We start from the raw sequence: 18439 nt of genomic DNA on the forward strand, positions 1-18439 counted from the left end.
TTCTAGTGGAGGTTCTATTCATAACTTGGGGAGGTATTTGCGTTTCTCATGCATATAGGTGCGAACGTGTGAGTGTCCCTCTAACAGCACTACCACTTACAAAGTCCTTGTAGTCCACCTACAAAGCTTGCCAGGGCCTGTGTTGAGTGTTTTTCATGCTGGACATCTTCTCATTGCCCATCCAGGTCTGCTTTCCACATTTCCGCTCCTGCGCTATGCTCTGGCAGGCTGACTTCCACAGATGCCGTCAACAGGCACCCCCGTATCTCATCTCCAGTGGTTTTTGCCAGTAGGAGCCACTGACAGATCAAAGCTCTGGGGCCCGAAGGAGGAGGGTGAAGTTGGAGTATTTACCCCCTAGCTTCTTCCCTGTGGGCTAGTCATGGTTGACTGAGGTCCTGCGCTGGAGGTCATGGCTCTTGTAAAGCTGCCCCTTGCATGTCTCCCCTCTGCCCTGGAGACCCGGGGCGGGAACAGCTCCCTGCTGCTAATAGCTCTAAGAGAATGCACAGTCCCTGGGGAGAGGAAGGAAACTCGGCCCCCAAGCTGGTAAACAGACCCCTTATAAAACTCCCCTCCACCTCCCTCCTGGAGTATGTCCTCTGTTTCCTGCCAGGATCCTGACGGTCCCATGCATGATCTCATCCCATTCTTTCTGCAAGCCGGAAGACTTGTATTATTATCCCCATAGTACACCTGAGAAAGCCTCAGAAATGTTAAACAGCCTGCCTGAGCTTACATAATTCATTTGTAGATCATCTGGCAGGATTCGAAGGAAGGTCTTTGTGACTCAGCTGGAGTGTCTGCCCTTCACCCACCTGGACAATATTGCATTACCTCCATGGTCCCAACCTTTTCCCTTTGTCTTCTCTCTGTAAGGAAGGCTTCATAGATGCCCCTGGTTCTCATGAAACAAAATTCATACATAATATAATCTACCTAAGGGCCCAATTTTAAATAAAATATAAATTGTTTTTCTTTCTTTTCTTACTTTAAGTAGGCTCCACACCCACTGCAGAGCCCAACATGGAACTTGAACTCACAACCTTGAGATCAAGACCTGAGCTGAGATCAAGAGTCAGACACCTGGGATGCCTGGGTGGCTCAGTCAGTTAAGCATCTGCCTTCAGCTTGGGTTGTGATCCCAGGGTCCTGAGATGGAGTCCCAAGTCAAGCTCCTTGCTCAGTGGGGAGCCTGCCTCTCCCCCAGCTTGTGCTCTTTCTCTCTCTGACAAACAAATAAAATCTTAAAAAGAAAAAAAGAGTCAGACACCTAACTGAATGAGCCACTGAGACACCTCTGTAAAATATTTTAAAATAAGAGGACAGTTACTTAACAATAAAGCATGTGTTTCCTATGTAAATACTTAGCATGAGTTCCTTGTTACAATATAACAAAGTAGTCAGAGGCACGTGCTCTCTTATTATGAGGACACTTGGATTTAAGAAAAGTAAGGCAAAGCTGAATTATTTACTTATAAGGACATTTTTTTAAGACTTTATTTATGTGAGGCAGAGACCATGAGAGAGAGAGCATGCATGAGTGGGGGTTGGGGGTAGGGATAGAAAGAGAGGGAGAAGCAGACTCCTCACTGAGTAGGGATCCCAATGTGGGACTTGATCCTAGAACCCTGGGATCAGGGCCCAAGCCGAAGGCAGACACCCAGCTGACTGAGCCACCCAGGTGACCCTATACAGGACATTTAAAAATCAGTGCTAAGTAAGGAGATGAGTGTAGGATCACTCCTCTAAGGTGGATTCGATTTTTTTGCCCCAAAATATTCACTCTATCCCTCCACCTCCAGGACAGAATACTTTTATTTTTCCAGCCCTTGATTTTTGGGCTTGCCAACGTAACCTGCTTTGGCCAACCGGCATAAAAGCAGACAAGACTGAAATAAGGCTTGAAACATGTCATGCAGTGGGACTTGCCCTCTTGTACCTCTGCCCTGGTCATGAGAAGAGCTCCTCCCAGCTCTCTGCTGGCCCTGCAGCCTGGGCCCACCGTGAGGTGCGCAGAGCAGACCTGAACCCGACCCCAGTGTGGAGCCCAGCCTAGCAGACCGAGCTTGAAGCAGAACGGCTCAGCTGAGCCCAGCCTAGATTGGCCAAACCCCAGCCAACCTGAGATGCATGGGGGAGAATGACTGCTGTTTTCAGCCACTTTGTTTTGGACTGGCTTGTACCCCAGAAATTGCTGGCAGATAGAATATGGTGACTGTGACAGCTATAAAGACAGGCAAAGAGGGGTTGTTTGGAGGGGGCACTCAGATAACCTGAGCCGTGTTGCTATCACTCATGCATTTTTTCCACAATGGTGCACGATTCTTTTTTTCTACCCAGACAAAAGCAAAGTATAATTTCTCCTTTCTATGCACAGTAGTTGCATTCCTAGTATATTCTGGTATGTTAAAATTGTACAAATATATTTTGCGATTGTGTAAATCAAAGTTAGATTCTAGGTTCAAATAAGTGGAAGCAGGTTATTCACCTACATAAGTGTCTTTCCAGATTCTAAAAAAAAAAAAAAGTTGTGCAAGACTTAGTGGAATTCATTCTTCCTGGCATAGGACTGTCCCAACTGTTACAGATCATTTGGCACCTAACCCCTACCCCAAATTCCAGTGGGGCACCCCCAAACCCTGTGATAACCAAAACACCTCTGCATATTTCCAAAATGCTCCCTGGGAGGTGGCATTGCCCTTGTTGGAATCACTAGATGAAGTGACTCAATGGTCCCTTCTGTGTCTGATTTTAGTTGTCATTGAATCAGTAAATATGTATTAAATGTCTGTTACGTGTCAGCATTATGGATAGAAGAATCATATACAACCATTGCTGTCAAAGGGCTTACAGTGTGGAGGGAAGCATAAGCCAGCATTTGGGCAATTTTTAATGTGGAGTGATAATTAAAACCACTGAGGTACATTTGGGATGCTTCAGGAGCACCTAGAAGGAGCAAACAACCTAATCTTGGGGGCTTGGAGCTAAATAAAATCTTAAAACAACAACAACAACATAAGTGGCTTGAATAGATGAGGGTTTATTCTCACATACAAGGAATGTAGTTAGACCAGTTCCTCCTATCTTTTTGCCTTCTGTCTCGAGGTTACCTCAAGGCCCAAAATGGCTGCTGAGCTTCAATCATCACATCTGCATTCCACCAGAAGGAAGGAAAAGGGGTGAAGAATAAGCTGATAAATCTCCCAGTGGACTCAGTTCCTTTAAGGGTCTTACAGAGGACATCTGCTTAGTCTGGGGTTAGAATTGAATGATGGTGAGGTACAGTAGAGCTCCCCTGAAAGGCAATGCTGCAGGGCTGGTCACACATCAGAGCTCCCTGTGCATAAGGCTGAGGATCAACTTAGGCTGCAATGACATCTTTGCCTCTGCTCTACCCCTGCCCTTTCCAGCTCCCCTCACTTCTTTACAGGTTTTTTATTCCAAAGACCACTTTCAAAAGAATCTGCATCCCAGGGTCCACATGCAGGAATTCTATGTTCCTTTTTAGCTTAAATCTGCCTTCTTATAATCTCACCTGGGTTCTGCTATGTCCAATGATCTGGAATACATGGAATTCTCTTCTTTACAGAGGCTCCCTCAAACATTGGGGCACAGCCCTAAAGGAAGAGTGTAATAACTAATGTGTGCATATCATTGGGCTGTTGACAGAGTCCTCTGTGTTCTTTTGTAAGGTCCTCCAACTCACCTAGTCCTTGATAGCAGTCATGGTTATTTTTACAGGGGAGGACACGGTTATTTTTCAAGAGAATGTTCAGATAGTGACCTTCCCAAGGTCACTGGGAAGATGAACGGCAGAGCTGGGATTTCTGGGAGGAGGACATAAAGCACCAGACCAGGTGTGTTAGTTTCCTAGGGCTGCCCTAAAAGAGTGCCTCATACTGGGGGACTTACAACAACATGGAAATGTATTCGCTGCTCTGGAGCCGTGAGCAGCGTGATGCTCCCTCCCAAGGCTCTGGGGTGGATCCTTTCCTGACTCTTCCTAGATTCTAGCAACCCTAGGGTTCACCTGGCTGGTGGCCGCAGGGCTCCCATCTGTGCCTCCCTCTGTCTTCACCTGGCTTTCTCTGCATGTCTTTCTGTGTCCCCTCCACTCCTCAAAAGGACACTCTTGTCAGATTTAGGGCTCCTGGAATCCAGTAGGACCTCACCTCTGTCCTTAACCCATTACATCTGCAAAGACCCTATTTCAAGGTCACATTCCCAGGTTCTGGGTGGGTACAACTATTTGGGGGAGTCCTACTTAACCCACTACCCATGGAACTTTGCTTTTCATAGATTTATTTATTTTTAAGTTTCATTTCTTTCTTTCTTTCTTTCTTTTTTTTAAGGGTTTTATGTATTTAAGAGAGAGAGAGGGTGAGCAAAAGAGCACAAGCAGGGGGAGCAGCAGAGGGAGAGGGAGACGCAGACTTCCAGCTGAGCAGGGAGCTGCACACAAGGCTCCATCCCAGGCAGGACCCTGAGATCATGACCTGAGCTTAAGGCAGATGCTTAACCAACTGAGCCACCCAAGCACCCCCTAAGTTTCATTTCTCTGTGTTCCCAGAAACAGTCCCTGTCATGCATATACACATATTCTCTTCTGTCCCTTGTTCTCAGCTCTCATGCTAGAGGGGCAAGCAGAGGCAGGAAGAGATGAGTTGGCAAAGCCCCTTCAGAGCCCCTGGAGTGCTTCCCAGGGGCTCTTTGTCTCTGTTGTTCTCTGAGGTCCCTTCCCCTGGGGGGCTCCTCTCTGTCTGGCCCCAGGATGCTGGCCAAGCCAGGCACCTCGGATGACCAGCAAGTCTCAGTAGATTACCCAAATGTCCTTACTTTCAGCATGTTCGGTTCAGAGTGTTGCTGTTTTTCAAAGATCCGAGGAAAATCGCAACAAGTACCTTTGGATCCAAGTCCTTCCCCAGCCAGGTTGTCAGAATTCAGGCTTCTCAGGGGTGGGGAGAGGGTTGGTGAGTTTTCCCCTCAGAAATCAAAGCAGAGAGGGAAAGTCAAGGGTATGCATGACTGTCTTGGTCAAGGGCGGCCACAGCAATACCCCAGCTCTGTGGCATAAGCAGCAGAAAGTTATTTCTCACAGTTCTAGAGGCTGAGAAGCCCAAGATAAGGTGCCAACAGATTCAGTCCCTGGTGAGAGCCTGCTTCCCGGCCAGTGGGTGGTCTGTTCCTTGCTGTGTTCTCACTGGGCAGAGAAAGAAAGAGAGAAAAGGAGAGGGAGAGGGAGAGAGTAAGAGGGAGGGAGAGAGGTAAAGAAAGAGAGGGCGAGGAAACTCTGATGTCTCATCCTTTTCTTATAAGGGGACCAGTCCTATCTGGGGGCTCACTCTCATGACTTCATCTAAAACCTAATTATATTCCAAAGGTCCCCTATCATAACATTGGTGGTTTAGAGTTCCAACATATCAATTTGGTGGGGGTTTGGCGGTGGAGGGAGAGGGACACAATTCAGTCCATAGCACTGACCCTGTGAACAGGGAAGTTAGGATACGTAACCAGAGAGCAGAGACAGCCAAGGTGAAGTCTGTAAATTTCCTTCATTTTTGGTGGTCTCCCCTGGCAGCTTTCCCTTTAAAAAGAAGTAGGTCCATGGGGTGCCTGGCTGGCTCTGTCGGTGGAGCATGAGACTCTTGATATCAGGGTTATGAATTGGTGTAGAGCTTACTTAATAATAATAATAATAAAGTAGGCCTGTGTTCTTGCTTTGGGGCAGCAAGAAGAAGAGCAGGTAGGGGGACAGAGTTCCATGACAAAGGCCAGAAGAGATAGATGGGTAGGAGGGCAGGCAGACTGACAGGGGGAGTGGCAGGGAGAAAGGAGAGCAGGGTTCGCTGGTCTTGACTGGTAAAGGGTTTCAAGGTGTATTAACACAGATACATCCATCCCATGTTATGGCCGCAGCCATAGAGCCATGGAGTTGGCATTCTTGGGTGTGGTTGATGGAACCAACCGCATCTCAAACCGGCTTAAGGAGACAAAGGAACTTATGACCCCTATAACTGAAAACTTCAGGCATGGCTGGATCTAGGTGCTCATATGGTATCCTCACACATTCCCATTTCCTAGTTCTGCTCTGGCTTTTCTGCCAAGGCAGGGGCTCCTTGAGTGGTGGGAAACCGCAGCAGCCATAACTACCGCAAATACAACAGACCCGTGGTTGCTGCTGTGGAAAGTGCTTCAGGGATGGATTGTGCTGCCCGCTCCACTTCATCACCCCCTTCTGACCCATGCCCTTTGCGAGGTTCACCCTGCTTGGGCACATGACTCGCCTAACCCAAAAGCGTATGGCAGAAGTGACAGGGGCATCTCCAAGCCTAGGTCTCCAGATGCTTGTCCCTTTCTCTTAACTCTTGTGCTCCGGCCATTCCCATATGAAAACATGTCCAGGATGGCCCTCTGGTTCCAGGAGGGGGATGAGAGACACATGGGACCGAGATGAATTACCTCCGCCAAGGCAACCCTAGACAAGCCAGTCACCTGTCCCAGGCAAGGTGGGAAGGCTGAACGTGTGTGACATATGAACAGTCAACATGACAGATGCCACTAAGATGACAAAATGTAACCCTTGTAGTTTCTTTCCCAACCTTTCCAGCAGCGGCCCCCAGTCATCTGCCCGAATCCAAGCCAGCCCCTCTGGTCCTTTGCATTTCTCCCACTACATGGGCTAAAATTGGGAAGAGTTGGATTTCCAAAGGGAAACTGAGGGGCTGATTACAGAGAACACAGAGAAGTCGCTCAGGCATTACTTAGAAAATGTTCCTCAGGCATGAACCATTTTCTCTGTAGTAGGTTTGAGGGTGAAAGTCCTTCTGCCCCACTAACAAAGTAAGGAGCATGCCTTCCTGGTCCCTGTGGGAAGCTCCGTGCTTTGTCCTTATCCTCTGGTGGGGGAATTGCCAAGTCTGAGCCCATCTTAGCGATGTGGGAGAGTCGGCTCTGTATGAAGGCATGCACCCAAGTCTGTCTCCATGCTCTGGCCTCAGAGGACCCGTTTCCAGCTCTGCGCTTCTGCCCCTTTGAGCATCCTGCTGACATCCCTCAGTTTCCCTCTGCTCAAGGATTTTCCTGCACACATAGACAATAAAAAGAAACATTCCCAACTTACTGTTGTGAGCCCCTATCTATGCCCCTCTCAGCAAATATTCAGAGAACATGAATTTTACCATAAATGTCTGAATCTAAGGTGAGGTTTTTTTTTTTTTCCTTCCCAAAATTGTGCCCCAGAAAAGAAGGAACTGCCTTATTTTTGAAACTGTCAAATTCTCTCCCACTAAGGGGTACTCTCTCATTTTCCTTCTTTGGGTCAACACTTGCCATGCTTTTACTGTCTAGGGAAGGTTACCTGTCAAGGCTGCAAATCCATGCTGGTTTGGCCTGCCTCTATAGGTCACCCCACAGCATCAGTGTTGTTTAAGACAGAATCAGAAAATATAGATGCAGTGACAATTTTTGGTGGTATGATTTCATGACCTCAACTGTAAATTTTGTAAAGAACTCTTTTAATGATCACAAATCTGTACCTATAAGAAAAAATTTTAAAGATTTTATTTATTTATTTGAGAGAGAGTAAGAGTGAGAAAGATCACAGAGGCAGAGGGAGAAGCAGACTCTCCACCGAGCAGGGAGCCCTATACAGAGCATGATCTGAGCTGAAGGCAGATGCTTAAGACTGAGCCACCCAAGTACCCCAAGAAATTTTTTAAAATAGAAGTGTTAATGCTAATGAGAATGTGTAGTTAAGTCTTGAGATAAAATTTCCCAAAGTACCAACATAGCTAGATCTAGAGTTTTCCATCCAGATGACGAGCTCGTGCAGATAAGGTGCTCTGGCAACTTGTGCTGGGCAGTTTGAATAGGGCCCTTATTACGTCAGACCAGATACTACAGGTGAAGGTGAAGGATTTAAGTGAAACTACTGGATGAAATGTGCGTGGAAAAATGCAGTGTTTCTACATTAAGACACCACAGAGTGTAAGTGTGTGATGTTACCATGGGTGTGTAAATCAATTCTTCAGTACTGTAAGAGACATTTGACCAGTCCATCTACAACTCCGTGGGTGTAGGTGTGTGTATACTATCATGTCTTGAAATTGGTTAGACTGATTCCTCCTACTTTAATATTTTTAATATTTTTCAAAGTTCCTGCAGCTATTCTAGTTCCCTTGCTTTTCCTATGAATTTCAGAATATCATTTTTATCTACAAAAATCTGACTGAGATTCTGAAGAAATTGCGTTAAACTTTTTGTTTCTGAAGATTTTACTTAATCGCTTGAGAGAGAGAGAGAGAGAGAAAGAGAGAATGAGCTGGACGGTGGCGAGGGGCAGAAGGAGAGGAACAAGCAGGCTCTCTGCAGAGCAGGGAGACCAACGCAGGGCTGGAGCCCAGGACCCTGGAATCAGGATCTGAGCCAAAGGCAGACGCTTAACCAACTAAGCCCCCCAGGCCCCCTGAAATTGTATTAAACTTGTATATGCACTAAACCTGGGGAGAAATGACATCTTCACTATGTTGAGTTGTAGTAACAGTCTCTGTGTTTATTCAGACCGTTGATTTTTTCATTAGCATTTTGTTGTGCTCTGCATACAAGTCCTGTACATATTTTGTTAGATTTACACCTAAGCATTTCATTTATCTGAGCAGTTGTGTTTTATTTCTAGTTTGGGTGTTCATGGGATCATTCTTAGTACACAGAGGTATGACTGGTTTTTGTGTGTTTGTTTATCTGGTATCTTGCAAACTTGCTGAACTCAATTTCAGCTGGAATTATTTTTGCAGACTCCTTGGCATTTTCTATGTAGACAATCGTGTCATATGCAAAGAGGGACAGTCTTGTTTCTTTCTTTCTGATGTATAAATGTCGATGGATACGCAACTACAACATGCAACGGGAAGTGTTGCCCAAGAGGTAGAAGAGGACAGTGTGACTCTGACTTTGGGGGAAAAAAAAGAAGAGGATTTTTTCCTCAAACGCGGTTGTTGCAGTCATTTCTGTTGTCAGGTGCTGGTGGTGGTGATGCTGCCTTTCGGTCTGAAAACCCCACCAAATCTTTGCTCCAGACGGTCTTCTCATCCTCAGGCTGTATTCTTAATGAGAGGACGGTACTAGAGGTGCTGAGGGTAAAGCAGAAGATAGGTGAACTTATTGCACAGGTCCAGTAAATTGCCGGCAACCCCCCCCCCCCCGCCCCCTACTTCCCAAACCCCTATCCCGCGGATCCACCAGGTATCCCTTAGGGGAAGCCTGGGCAGAAGGGACTGCTTTTTGGGGGCTCAGTTCCTCCAAGGAGCATGGGGGCGCTGTGAGTCCTCGCGGGGCGCGGCGGCACTCTTTCTCAGCCTCCTCGGTAGGGACTGAGACTTTTGGGACGGTGGCGGGAAGATGGCGGCACCCAGGGATTGGCTGGGAACCGTAGAGGCAGAGGGGATCGCGGGTCGTCAGGGAAGCTCGGGAGTGGAGGTGGTATTTCCTTCCGATCCCGCCACACCCGCCCCGCTGTGCCCTCACGGTGGGTGTGAGTCTGGGTTCAGCCGAGCGGTCTGGCGCGAGGGGCGGAGGTTAGCCTGAAGATGCCTTGGGCTTCTCAGGGCCCCCACACTGTTTTCCCAGATTTTTACCTTCCTCTCTTTTCACCACAGGTGATGCCAAAAAACGCCCTTTCCCGGGGACGCAGTGTTTTCACTTTACTTAAGAAACTGTCATAGAAAGTTCTCACTGTGGTGGTTTTGGCTCCGTGGCTGTTACATTTTATTTTTCCCGTCAAGGGAAGAGGCGAGCTAGGCAAAGGCGATGCATGTTACTGAGTGAATCCGTTGTCAGGTATTTGGGGGATTTCATTGGTTGTTTTGCTATCCTTTTATTTTAAAAACTTAGGAAGAAGGATAGCATGAATTGCTCAGATACCAGACCCAGTTTTTCTGTAATTTGTGTAGAGAGGATGTGTCCAACTCCAAAGCCCGGATTTTCACCGAAATGATAATTGGTTGGAGGTGGCCAAGTGCTCCGTTCTCTGGATCCCTTCCAGATTTTAGTCTCAATACCGGATCATTCACCACGTAGACAGCAACTGACAATAGCATTTTCTTTATGCAGAGACTAGTTATCAAGAGTTAGGTCTCAAGTGATCAGTGCCTAAATATAATAGGTTAAAAAAAGTAATCAAATGGAGTGGTGGGCTTAATTATGACAAATTGTGCATAAAACCAAATCAAGTTTTATTTAAGGGTGGTGAAAACTAGGTACTTGATGTAGATGACTCTAGTTTTACATGTTTTTTTTTCCCCATTCTGGAACTAGGACCCACTCTTCTGTTTGTAAAGGTGAACCAAGGGAAAGAAGAAACACGGAGATTCTATGCCTGCTCAGCCTGTAGAGATAGAAAAGACTGTAATTTTTTTCAGTGGGAAGATGAAAAGGTATATCAACTTCTTAGGCATATTTTTAAAAAATTTTTGAAGTATGTGACAATTTGAGAATGTCTAAACCAATAAAAACATGCAACTTGAGCATTAAATGAGGTAAATCTCTTTAGATAATTGAAGATACTATCGTTTTTGGTTTGAGAGATTGGAGTTTATACTTACTCTAAACTTTACTCTGAGTACTGATGTTGTAAACTGTCTCAAATACCATTCGTTTTTAAGACAATAAGGTATCAGTACTGGTTGGGTGATCATTTATTTATTTATTTGCAAATACAGATTTCTCCATAAAGAGTTTAGGTTGTGATCATTCTAGGCAGTGTTTTAGAAAAACATTTATTTTATTTTATTTTTATTTTTTAAAATTTTATTTATTTATTTTAAAAGATTTTATTTATTTATTTGACAGACAAAGATCACAAGTAGACAGAGAGGCAGGCAGAGAGAGAGGAGGAAGCAGGCTCCCTGCTGAGCAGAGAGCCAGATGCGGGGCTCGATCCCAGGACCCTGGAATTGTGACCTGAGCCAAAGGCAGAGGCTTTAACCCACTGAGCCACCCAGGCGCCCCCATTTTTTTTTTTTTTTAAACATTTGCATTGAACATCCTTTATACTGCTACTGTATAACCGATGAAGGCACTTAGAGATTTGGCTATGAGCTTGGTATCCTCTTGGACTCAGCTCTAATTAGAGTTTCAGAAAGTTTTGCCTAGAAAAATTTCAGCTGTCTTAGATTTATTGGAAAAAAATCTTGTTTACCACTTCTGCACACCTGTTAAAATCACCATGTGTGAGATAATCTCGCAGTGCTTTAATATGTTAGGTATTGCTTCATAGTATTCTAGAACTTTCCCAGTTTAATGTGTTCTGTTTTTATTTTCCCCTGAAACAGATGCTTGTTTACAACATTGAGCTGTTTTAATTGGCTTTTTAATGTTAGCATGCGAAACCAGTTTTTCTAGGATGGTAGCAAGTTTGGTAGTTTATTAAATGGTGTTTTTATTCCTTTTCAGTTGTCAGGAACTAGACTTGCTGCCCGAGAAGCTCATAACCAAAAATGCCAGCCTCCTCTCTCCCGAACGCAATGTGTGGAAAGGTGCTGATGTGTTACCATTTTTATTTATTGTTTTTGTTTTCTTTTTCCCTGTACCTTTGCATTTACTTTCATTTAAAAAAAATTTATTGTGGTAAAATATATATTACATAAAATTTGTCATTTTAATAATTTTAAGTATACAGTTCAGTGGCGTTAATTATATCCACAATGTTGTGCAGTTTTCACCATTACCTATTTCCAAAACCTTTTCATCACTCCAAACAGAAACTCTGTTATTATTAAGCATTGACTCCTCATTCCAATTCCTCCCAAACCCTGGTAACCTCTACTACACTCTGTGGATTTCACTATTCTAGCTACCTCATGTAAGTGGAATCAAATATTTGCCCTTTTATGCCTGCCTTATTAACACGTTTTCAGGGTTCTTCCATGTTGTAGTATGTGTCAGAACCTCCTTACCTTTTAATGGCTGAATAATATTCCATTATATGCACATACACCACATCTTGATCTGTTCATCCATCAGTGAACACCTGGGTTGTTTTTCCCCTTTTGGTTGTTGTGAATAATGCTCCAGTGAACATTGGCATGCAAATATCTGTTTGAGTCTTTGTCTTCAGTTCTTTTGCATACATATCTAGGAGTGGAATTATTGGATCATATCGTAATTCTGTGTGTAGTTTTTTGGGGAACCACCAAATTCCTTTCCACATTGGCTGCACCATTTTACATGTCCCACCAGCAATGTACCAGGTTTCCACTTTCTCCATATCCTTGTCAACACTTACTATTTTCTGTTTTTTGTTTTTGTTTTTGTTTTTGTTTTTAATTAGAGTTGTGAAGTGATGTGTTATTGTGGTGTTGAATTTTGGGTCCTTGATGAGTAATGATCTTCATTATCTTTGTGTGCTTATTGGCCATTTGTGTATCTTCTTTGGAGAAATGTCTATTCGAGTCCTTTGTTCATTTTTAATAGGATTGTCGTTTTTGTTGTTGAGTCATGGAAGTTCTTTATATGTTAAGGGATTTATGCCCTTAACAGATGCAAGATTTGTGCAGCTCTCTCCTGTTCTGTAGATTGCCTTTTCACTTTCTTGATGATGTTCTTTGATGCACCAGAGTTTTTAAATTTGATGAAGTCCCAATTTATCAGATTTTTGCTTTTGTTTTCTTTGCTTTTGGTAATATAGCTAGGAATCCATTGTTATATCCACTGTTAGGAAGACTTACCATACTATTTCTTTTTTGAAATACTAATAAAATTAAAACATTTTTTGAATGCTGTGAACATCACTTTTTGAAAAGCTACGTTGTTGAAATGTTTTATTGGGTGACTGGGAGTTGAATCCTAGATTTAACTCTTTGGAGACATGTGAAAAGCACCTCTTCCTATGTAATAGGCCTTATTTGTGTATGCTGGGAGAGGCTCCTTAAGAAGCCCCTGGTTTGGGTTGCTGGAGGTTTTTCCTCTCAAGGCAACTCCTTTGGTTACCTGGGCTGCCATTTTCAGGAGGATTCTGAGGTCTTTTCTATGTTAAGTGGAAAGGAGAACTGGGCTCTATTAAAAATACCTTCTTGAACTTTTTACATTTTGAAGTCTTTTGATGGAGTAGGCTGTTTCTTAAGATAACTTGATCACTCCTAACCAAAGTACTTAATCAGTGATAACTACTTACTACATGGAAATTCAATCAACAACAAAACATATTTACAAGGGAATTGTAAATTTAGCACTACTGTGAGCTGGTTAGTGTGCTGTGTTTGACATGAGAATTATTTAATCTTGCTAAGGTAGTTTACTTAGATGAGAAAATTGAGGCCTGGAGAAGTTGAGTGACTTCATTAAGCTCTTACTGCTAAAATGACTTAGCAGTGACTCCGACTTATGCCTCTGATTCTAAAATGTTATTTTTAAACATAAAAGCAGATAGTAATTAACATATGATGTGTAATGATTTAAGGAGATTTAAGAAGTTAAAACGTGAGTTATATAGAGATATAATGAGATTATCATAATGACATAAAATGGAATATCAAAGATGCAGAAAGTAGAAAGCAGAAAAACATCACCGGTTGTTTCTCCTTTTGAACCCATCTCCTTGTTCATTTTGTAATATTTTCTCCTGACTTTTTTTATCTGTACCAAAGTTTGTTTGTTTGACAAGGTCATTGCCTTAATGCGTACATAGTCTCCTGTACTCTGCCTTATGGATTTTATCTGATAAGCCTGTTTTTATATCATAAGGATATTGATGATTCAATTAAACTCTATAAGAAAATCTAGGTGATCTTGTTTCCTTGTGTAACCAAATTTTAGTCTGGAGTTAAACCACTGTTCTGTCTTTGTAATGCCAGGGTGTGTTTTTTTGATAATAATTTTGGAAATTCATATTTCATGTTAATTAGAAGAAAACACTGGCTAGAATGTGAAATATCAAAGAATTTCCAAAAGTTTATTTCTTGGAGGCCATACTCTCATTGCTGGTGTTGATTCTTGAGAGCGTATCTTAATATTTTAAATCATCTGGAACCCATTAACCTTGAATTTTGTTGCCCAAGCTTGCTTGCTTCCTTCTTTCCTCTCTCCCTTCCTTCTATCCATGTATTCATTCTTTGAGGACTCAAAAAGAACTTAAAATGCTAGTAGTGGACTTGAGATATGTAAAGATAATGCAGTGCTAAGAAGAATATGCTAAACATAGAAAATAGTGATAAGAAAAACCATGTGCTCTAGAAAGTCAGCAACGATGCTGCTACCTTGTGCCATCGCTGATCAGTACAGTTTAAGGACACGAGACTTGAACAGGTTGTGGAGGATGGGGAGAAGTTGAAGCTTTTTGACAGGTAGTATCATTGATTTCGCTGCCCCCCTTTGTGATCGATGCTGTCATGCTTGCTTGGCGGCTTTCTGTGGAGTAAAACATTTGAAATCAGTCATTCCTCTAAAAGTTTAAACTTTTGGCTTTTTAAAATCCAAAAGTTTACTAACAGACTTACTCCATGTTATTAAGTTACCTATTCTCTTAGATGAGAGAATTGAGACTAGCCGATCAAACTCGTGTGTAAAGGAACCTAAGAATGGTGTACTGTTACTCGAGATTGTAACTGTTTTCGAAGTTAACTTTCTACAACTCATTTATAAATTATCTTATGAAATAAGTAGTCCATTTGAAAGTATTAAAATACATTTAAACATGATTTCTGTTCTATAATGCAAGCCTTCATCTGTCACTGTGGAGTCACAATAGCTTTTCACTGATAATTTCTCTTCCAAATTGTTAGAAAGGAATTATGGTAGCAAGCAAGATAAATGGGCCCGTGTTACTTGGTTTTTATGACAGAGCTGGGACTGCTCCACAGATGTCAAGGTGCTACAGAACGGGATTTGATAATTCGTTTTTTTAATCTCACTCTTTGAACCATGCTTTATATTTCATGTGTTCAGTTGACAGATTTACCTTTTGTGTCTGAGATTTGACTTTCCTTATAGTTGTTAGCTGCCTGTTTTGCCCTTAAATGTTATTCTATTATGTAGTATGTTGGCACCTTATTGTGACCTATGAAGTCTTAGAGAAGATCTATTTTAATGCTAAAATAAGTATTAATTTATGTGCATCCATATAGTTTTGTTTAGTTGATATTTCATTTGGTTATGTGTTTTCAGAGCTCATTTAAACTCAGATTTTCAAGGTCTGCTATTAGGGAAATGCCATAAACATAATTCGTCTACTCTAGGAAAGGCAAATGGAACATCAAACGGAGATCAATAAAAATGACATTTCAAAATGCTAGCCTGCAAATTGTGAATCATGCTGAGCCCTGCGGCAGACTGGATTTCTTCTGCCCACCCCGGGTCTATGCAGAAAGGACAACGAGGAGGGGGCGCTGAGTAAGCCTCAGCCTTCCACTCGCGTGTTCTTCCTACTGTACTTCGAAAAAAGCTTGTTTCTGAGTGCAAAATTTAAAGCAGTGTACTTGAATGATTATGATGTGATTTTGAATAGAAAGAAGTACGCACGAGATCTCTGTTTATCTTTTGTCAGAAAAAGGTTAATAAACTATCAGGAAAGCTTTCTGAGGAACAGTTTTGACAAAGCACAAAGATATATAAGTGGAGGTTCATTTAAGAGTATTTTTTTTCCCTTTCTTTAAAAGCCATTAAACTAAGCGCCGTCAGACAGTCCTGCGTATGAGCAAATTATACCCCGGTCCTTCATGGTTTTGAACTGTCTTTCATCTCTTCCTGGTGATTTGGCAGCTTCCCCTGCCCTCAGTGGGCATCACGAGGTGAGGGCTAGGCAGTCCTTCTGATTGTGTTTAAGTAACAGAACCTGACACAGTTCTGTCTATGGGGATCTTCCCTCTCTTTTTTCCTGTAAAGCCCTTGATTGTTGTCATTCTTTCAAGGATGAGTATTTGCTTCCCTAATACCAAACATACACTCTGTTGCTCGGTTGTGGTTCCTGACTGCATGTATGATACCTTTGTGTTTTGGGACTGAAATTGTAGGTGATGGCAGTGACCCTCGCTTGTAGTTCCAACAGTCTGCTGTGCTGAGTCTAAGAGATGACAGCATGAAGGGCTGGGACAGGTTTGCACATTGGAGGACCATCCCAGCTACGTCATGACCTCAGTCTGGCTGATGGCATTATATATCCTATCTCTATGTTGTAGATGCTAGAATGTGAAAACATGTGTCTTAGAAGTGATGGAATGGGATGGTTGGATTTTGCTTTGTGATCTGGTCCATCAGGGTTTCTTTTCATGGGTAGATTTAGCTCATTTGCATACTGGATATAACAGATGTACTTGTTTTTTTTTTTTTTTTTTTTTTTTTTTTTTTTTTTTTTTTAATTTTTTATTTTAATAAACATATAATGTATTTTTATCCCCAGGGGTACAGGTCTGTGAATCATCTGGTTTACACATTTCACAGCACTCATCATAGCCCATACCCTCCCCAATGTCCATTTCCCCACCACCCTCTCCCGTCCCCCTTCCCCCCCGCAACCCTCAGTCTGTTTCTTGAGATTGAGTCTTTTATGGTTTGTCTCCCTCCCAATCCCATCTTTTCATTTTTTCTTTTCCTACCTCCCCCCAAACCCCCCCACCTTGCATCTCCCCTTCCTCATATCAAAGAGATCATATGATAGTTATATTTCTCCGATTGACTTATTTCGCTAAGCATGATACCCTCTAGTTCCATCCACGTCGTCGCAAATGGCAAGATTTCATGTCTTTTGATGGCTGCATAGTATTCCATTGTGTATATATACCACATCTTCTTTATCCATTCATCTGTTGATGGACATCTAGGCGCTTTCCACAGTTTGGCTATTGTGGACATTGCTGCTATAAACATTCGGGTGCACGTGCCCCTTCGGAGCACTACGTTTGTATCTTTAGGATATATACCCAGGAGTGCAATTGCTGGGTCGTAGGGTAGCTCTATTTTCAGTTTTTTGAGGAACCTCCACACTGTTTTCCAGAGTGGTTGCACCAGCTTGCATTCCCACCAACAGTGTAGGAGGGTTCCCCTCTCTCCGCATCCTCGCCAGCATCTGTCATTTCTTGACTTGTTAATTTTAGCCATTCTGACTGGTGTGAGGTGGTATCTCATTGTGGTTTTGATTTGTATTTCCCTGATGCCGAGTGATGTGGAGCATTTTTTCATGTGTCTGTTGGCCATCTGGATGTCTTCCTTGCAGAAATGTCTGTTCATGTCCTCTGCCCATTTCTTGACTGGATTATTTGTTCTTTGGGTATTGAGTTTGATAAGCTCTTTATAGATTTTGGATACGAGCCCTTTATCTGATAGGTCGTTTGCAAATATCTTCTCCCATTCTGTCAGTTGTCTTTTGGTTTTGTTTACTGTTTCCTTTGCTGTGCAAAAGCTTTTGATCTTGATGAAATCCCAATAGTTCATTTTTGCCCTTGCTTCTGTTGCCTTTGGCGATGTTCCTAGGAAGAAGTTGCTGCGGTTGAGGTCGAAGAGGTTGCTGCCTGCATTGTCCTCAAGGATTTTGATAGATTCCTTTCGCACATTGAGGTCCTTCATCCACTTTGAGTCTATTTTCGTGTGTGGTGTAAGGAAATAGTCCAATTTCATTTTTCTGCATGTGGCTGTCCAATTTTCCCAGCACCATTTGTTGAAGAGGCTGTCTTTTTTCCATTGGATATTCTTTCCTGCTTTGTCGAAGATTAGTTGACCATAGAGTTGAGGGTCTATTTCTGGGCTCTCTATTCTGTTCCATTGGTCTATATGTCTGTTTTTGTGCCAGTACCATACTGTCTTGATGATGACAGCTTTGTAATAGAGCTTGAAGTCTGGAATTGTGATGCCACCGACTTTGGCTTTCTTTTTCAATATTCCTTTGGCTATTCGAGGTCTTTTCTGGTTCCATATAAATTTTAGGATTATTTGTTCTATTTCTTTAAAAAAAATGGATGGGATTTTGATAGGGATTGCATTAAATGTGTAGATTGCTTTAGGTAGAATAGACATTTTCACAATATTTGTTCTTCCAATCCATGAGCATGGAATATTTTTCCATTTCTTTGTGTCTTCCTCAATTTCTTTCATGAGTACTTTATAGTTTTCTGAGTATAGATTCTTTGCCTCTTTGGTTAGATTTATTCCTAGGTATCTTATGGTTTTGGGTACGATTGTAAATGGGACTGACTCCTCAATTTCTCTTTCTTCTGTCTTGTTGTTAGTGTAAAGAAATGCGACTGATTTCTGTGCATTGACTTTATATCCTGACACTTTACTGAATTCCTGTATAAGTTCTAGCAGTTTTGGAGTGGAGCCTTTTGGGTTTTCCACATATAGTATCATATCATCTGCAAAGAGTGATAGTTTGACTTCTTCTTTGCCGATTTGGATGCCTTTAATTTCTTTTTGTTGTCTGATTGCTGAGGCTAGGACTTCTAGTACTATATTG

General features: G+C 42.6%; 1 protein-coding gene across 1 annotated transcript in view; it reads left to right on the top strand.

Annotated features, from left to right (window-relative positions):
* Positions 1–9379: 9379 nt before the first annotated feature.
* The window catches only part of ZCCHC4 (zinc finger CCHC-type containing 4), a 49928-nt gene continuing 40868 nt past the window's right edge, over positions 9380–18439 (top strand). Inside the window, 3 exon segments of the mRNA XM_080797141.1 lie at positions 9380–9526; positions 10315–10433; positions 11452–11534. Of these exon segments, the coding sequence (XP_080653267.1) occupies positions 9400–9526; positions 10315–10433; positions 11452–11534 (329 nt within the window). The 5' untranslated portion in view covers positions 9380–9399.

This window comes from Martes martes, assembly GCF_963455335.1.
Source record: "Martes martes genome assembly, chromosome: 2".
Classification (NCBI taxonomy): Eukaryota; Metazoa; Chordata; class Mammalia; order Carnivora; family Mustelidae; genus Martes; species Martes martes.